Raw genomic sequence first — 5,700 nt, 5'->3', positions numbered from 1 at the left:
TGACTTCGCCGCACTCAGGCTTGAGCTGCTGGCTTTACTGAGGAAGGACATCGCCGATATTTTTAAAAAGGAGCTCCAGAAGATCCAGGAGACTCTTGGGCATGCGCTGTCTACTATCCAGCTTGACCTGCAGGCCATGAAGACACAGCTAGTGATAAAGTTGCTACCGAGGCTACCATGTCACCACTGAAAGGTACTGTTGTGGAAATGGAGCATGCTCTCCCCGGTTGCACCGATGACATAGTTCATATGAAGACTACTATCGAGTCTCTCACTGCGACCATGACTCAATTATAGAATAAACGTGAGGATTTGGAGTCGAGGTCATGGCGCAATAACGTTAGGATAGTGGGAGTTCCAGAGGGCACTGACACATGAACAACTGCTGCTGTAGCGGCCTTGTTAAAAGAAGCGTTTGGTCTGGAGAAGGAGCCGGTTTTGGACCGGTCCCACCGGACCCTTCAGCTGAAGCCCAAGCCTGGTGAACGACCACGAGCTATTGCAGATTCCACTATTACAGTGACTGTGTTGACATTTTATGCCGTGCGAGAGAGCTCCAGCGGATTAAAGTGAGGGATTTGACCATCTCCGTTTTCCCTGACTCCACAGCCAAGACCGCCCGGGCCTGGGTCGCATTTAACGAGGTTCGGCATCAACTTCGTGGTATTGAGGGCGCTCGCTATGGAATACTTCACCCAGCTCGGTTTCGCATTACATAAAATGGTGTTCAGAAGGACTTTATTTCAGCGGCGGAAGCAGGAGACTATGCTAAACTCTTGATATCGGGTTGAACTGCATCACCTACACAGCGGAGTCTTTTTCGCTCTTCTTTTATTTTTATTTTTTGCACTCGGCCTTCCAGCTCTACAGAATTCAGATTTTTATTGAAGATATTGCCTTTGCATTACTCCAGCTAGATTTTGTGGACTCACTTCTCTTAAATCTACTTCTGTATTAATGTGCTTCTCTGTTTTGATGCTCTGACCGGGTTAGAGTTTCAGTTTATTTAATTTCATTAGTGTTATCTCCTCGGCTTTACGTGTTACACTGTTATATTATTTGTTTGTCTTTAAAAGGTAAGGACATTATATTTATTATTGTGTGCAGACTGTTTTTCAGACTTGGTAATTTTGTTGGTCAGTTCAGCTTACTCTCCGAGTTGTTTTCACATTGTGGACAGCGTTCGGTTTCTGTAGGATACACTGCTGTCTCATTTGTTTATGGAGACTTTGAGTGTGGGTTTGAGTTTGGAGGATTGTGAGTGTGAGCAGAACATGCCAATGCTTTGAAGGATGTAATGTTATTTAATTGTGAATCTGTTTTTAGAGGATTTAAACCTAACGTGGTGAACAAATTATATTATAGAATTCAGGCAATTTTACTGCGGTTATCTCATACAGTGTAGCAAGTATTAATCTGGAAAGACCTTTGTAATATCACAGTCTAAAAGTGGATTTAAAGAGAAGCAAATTACTAAATGAATCACATGTAAATGAGTCATACGTAAATGAATCTCATAAAAATGTATCACTTAACATGAATCACTTGAAAATGAATCTCATGAAATGAATCGCATGTAAATGAACCAAATGAAAATGAATAAATAAATTAAAGACCAAAAATAAATAAATAAATAAATAAATACACAGGTTTTAGTGTACAGACGATCAACGTGCTCTACAATGTTACGGGGCCTAAAGGAAGATAAATAAATAAATAAAATCACAGATAAGAAGCAGGATTAGGGTTTTTTTAAGCATATTTATTAGACTTTCAATCAACAACTCTATGAATCAAAATTTTAAATGATCATAAAAATTGTCTTAAGGAGTGGCATTACATCTATTAATGAATTCCAGTACAATATACTGGAAAGAAATAGGCACAAAAAGGACAAGAAATCAGAAAGGACAAAAACCAGCATGCTATATTTATTATTCAGTAGTTGCTTAAGTTTTGAAGAAATTTGTTGATAACTGTAAAATAGGCAGAAAAAACGGCTGTGCTCTCTCAGCTCATGATCAAACTCTCACTGAACGAGACACGGTGAGGGGTAGTCAATTACAGCCAAATCACCTACAGAAGGAGAAAAAAGCCAGAAATCATTCTCCAGTTCATGCATTCTCACACAGAACAAACCACAGATACAGTGTGAGCTCTGTGTGTAACTGCATTGAACAGCTAAATGTATACGGGATGAACAAATTCGACACGTACCGATCTCGTAGTAGTCGTAAACCTTCACAATCCCTGGTTGCAGGTTCTCCACTAGATCGTCCTGCACGATCGTCAGGGTGTACTCTTTTTCAATTCCCTTTGTCAGCTGAAACAGACAGAGATATTAAGCGAAATGAATCATCCTGTTGTGTTCAACACGTTCAAAATCCCAGTACACTATACAGTGATGTGTTCTTACTCCATCCAGATAGATGATAACGTTGCCCTCTATTTCATCCACACGTTTCACAATTCCGTCAGTCGACTGGAAAAACAAAACCGAACACGAGAATAAAAAAAAAAACCTGATTTAGCTAGATGATATATGAATCTGAGTATCATTATTCTGTCACCGTGGCTCAAAAACGTTGCTGAATAAGTGTACGATAAACATTTATTTCCGTAAGCATGCTTTTCACTAATTATTAAAGGTCTACGTTACGTTAGGATTGGCGTTCGACAGCGTCACAGACGTCTTGTCCGCCGTGAATCCAGACAGAGGCCTGACCTCGATGACCACCATGTTGGTCGTCGGTCGTTTACCGTTATACCTGAAATTAAAAGATCATTAATTACTCACATTAATGAGAGATTAATCACTCATCTTCTCTGATTTCTTCATAAGTGATGAAAAGATATTCTACACAATCAATTACCTGTTCCAATTTTTACCAGTGGAGTAAAAGTAAACAAAACGTTTGCTGGTATTGTTTCTGAAATGTCACGCATTTGGTATTAATTTCATGCTTAGAGAACTGTTGTATAAAATAAATATTGCATTCACAAAGTTTATACCATTAACATGCTTTATTATAAATACTTTGATAAATCTTACGGTCGTTTTTTCTATATGACAATTCTATATGACTGTTGTTTATAATCACCACAGCGCTGTTGAATTCTTTAATCTGATTGGTCAGATGGTGGTGATTAACTTTCTATCCCAGTTTATGTCAATGTAAACTGACGTCATTCTTTTAATTAAAAAGAAAACAGTTAACAGTTAACAACGATAAACCACTTCGTGTCGTGCTGTTATAGGAAAATAATCAACTTTAGGGCGATAACAGTAACTTTGCGTTATCGCACTAACGTGTCATTAATTATTAATAAGTCCTGACTGTGAGACACATTTTATCTGCGCAGTTATATCTGAACATGTTTTTTCACCAAATCTGTGTCACTCCACTGAGCACAGGTTACTGAGTAATAATCATTACATTATAATTACATTAATAATACTTTAACAACTAGACAATCTTTTTAATTGATGCACCAGGAAAGATAATTCAATTGCACCTTTGCCTTCTTTATTTTGTCTTAAGGTAATGAAATTTTGTGCATTTAACCAATAACACAGTCTATTGCATGGAGTTTCAGTACAACTCACATGACAGTAACGGTCACTTCCAGAGATGGCTTTGGGACCCTGCAGTTTCCAGACGCTGAGGCCGCGACGATGAATGAAGAACGGTCAGGAGGAGGAGGGATGTTGTAGCGCAAAGTGAACTAGAATGGAAAAAAACACACTATTAGCACAACCCATCTACCCAAACTGACCCTCTGAGAGCCTGCTTAATTAATAAAGGAGTGGAGGTGAGTAAGTAAAGTGGGAAATGGTGATGTACAGACCTGCACGTACACACAGCCTTTCCCTTCTGCTGTGACGTTATAATCTCCATCAACTACCTCCAGCTGACTCTCCTGATACTGCAGCCTGTTACTCTGATTGATGGTAAACGAGGTAATCACCCATGATGGTGATGTTATAGTAACAGTAACACCTCCTGCTGGACTGTAGGTGGCGAGACTGTATTTCGCCAGAGCCTGGAGAGCCACGACAGTGTCCTGCATGGATGGAAGAGAGTATATAAATATATATATATATATATATATATATATATATATATATATATATATATATATATATATATATAGTGCCCTTCACTGATATTGGCACCCTTGGTAAATATACACAAAATTTTACACAAAAGTATAATCTAAGTCTGATCAAGTAACAGACAGTAATGCTTTTACCCCCATTTTCTTATATTAGGACCCTAACAAGAACAGCCAAATATACTGTATAATCACAGTTCTAAATCACAGCCCACAATACTGTGTTACAATGTTGAACCGTAACCATGACAACAATCATAAATAAATAAAACCTTAGGTTATGAATATATTTACGCTTTGCGTTGGCAGTTCTGGACTTACACATTTAGACTACCATGAAAATCTGATATAGAAAAGTTCTTAGAACAGTGTGAGATGTCACCATGACAACAATCTTATAACTGAGCGACCTGTTTAGGTGCTTGATTTGTTTAGTAAGATGTAAGGTGTTGAAGGTTTGTACCTGTGTAGAAGCGAAGCCCCCGAAGGCGTTCTGCTGCTGAGAAAGCCACTGGACGATGCTACTGCTGTAACCCAGACCGAACCCGGACAGCTGGGGTCCAGACATCAGAGCCAGAAGCACATACGAGGTCATCTCCACCTCCAAAGAGTCCGTCACAGACCCATCATTCACTCTGCTCCAGTACCTTCTGCCTCCTGAGGGAGATATTAGAGAAATAACCCTTGCAATATAAAATCATTTCCATCAAAAGCCCAACACCAAAACTCAGAAATTTCAACATTTCCCTAAACAGCATCACTATTACACGTCACCAAATAGAGATTCCACTACAAACACTAACAAACTACATACAGCAGTGGTTTTCAAAGTGGGGGCTGTGGCCCCGGAGTGCCCGGGGGCCTCAACAGTTTGGTGTGAAAAATAAATTCTGAATAACATTTACAAACAAACACTAACCAACACTAAAGAATATTGTTCAATCACTGACATTCTCCTATAAAACACCAACAAATACAAACTCAATCAACTCAATCCCTTCCCCCAAATAATTTCCATTAGACTCCAACATTCTCTGTCTAAAACAACATTTTCTGACATTTTCTATACACTTCAACCAAAAACCATCATTCACCCTTAGGCAACAACAAACACCAAAACTCTGAAATACCAACAGTCACTATTACTACACATATATACACAGCAAAAATCCTCCAGCAAACACGAATGAAACTCCAAACAGCACCCATATTCCCTACCAAACAACACCAACGCAAGTTCATTACAATCAATCTCTCCAACAAACGATAACATTCATCATCAATCACCAACAACAATCCATCAACAAAAAACTAAACAAAATGCCACCTGTACACAACCATAAAATATTCACTAACAAATACCAACCAACGCTATGATCACTGAAAAACACAATTCTCCAGCAAACACTGGCAATCTGTAACAAATGCGAACACCAACAAAACTTCAAATACCACGCATATCGTCTATTATTTTTCAACACCAACAACAAACACAACAACAAAATGCCTAACACGGTCATGTTCTTTAGTGTAAATGAATCATCAAAAAATACCAACCAGTACCATAAGCACTGAGAGCACTTC

The 5,700-nt window shown here is 38.7% G+C and overlaps 1 protein-coding gene across 2 annotated transcripts in view; it reads right to left on the bottom strand.

Moving 5' to 3' along the window:
- Positions 1–1,741: 1,741 nt before the first annotated feature.
- LOC108265831 (alpha-2-macroglobulin-like protein 1) overlaps positions 1,742–5,700 on the bottom strand; it is a 23,502-nt gene continuing 19,543 nt past the window's right edge. For both annotated transcript variants that reach the window (XM_017468572.3, XM_053680048.1), the window contains exons 29-35: positions 4,580–4,773; positions 3,850–4,065; positions 3,608–3,726; positions 2,660–2,768; positions 2,417–2,482; positions 2,218–2,323; positions 1,742–2,076 (exon numbers count right to left, since the gene is read on the bottom strand). In XM_017468572.3, coding sequence (XP_017324061.1) covers positions 2,030–2,076; positions 2,218–2,323; positions 2,417–2,482; positions 2,660–2,768; positions 3,608–3,726; positions 3,850–4,065; positions 4,580–4,773 — 857 coding nt within the window. In that variant the 3' untranslated portion in view covers positions 1,742–2,029. The remainder of the gene's footprint in view (positions 2,077–2,217; positions 2,324–2,416; positions 2,483–2,659; positions 2,769–3,607; positions 3,727–3,849; positions 4,066–4,579; positions 4,774–5,700) is intronic.

Source organism: Ictalurus punctatus, chromosome 5 (genome assembly GCF_001660625.3).
Source record: "Ictalurus punctatus breed USDA103 chromosome 5, Coco_2.0, whole genome shotgun sequence".
NCBI classification, from domain to species: domain Eukaryota; kingdom Metazoa; phylum Chordata; class Actinopteri; order Siluriformes; family Ictaluridae; genus Ictalurus; species Ictalurus punctatus.
Note: the sequence above shows the minus strand (reverse complement) of the source record. Positions and strands in the feature narration are given on the sequence as shown.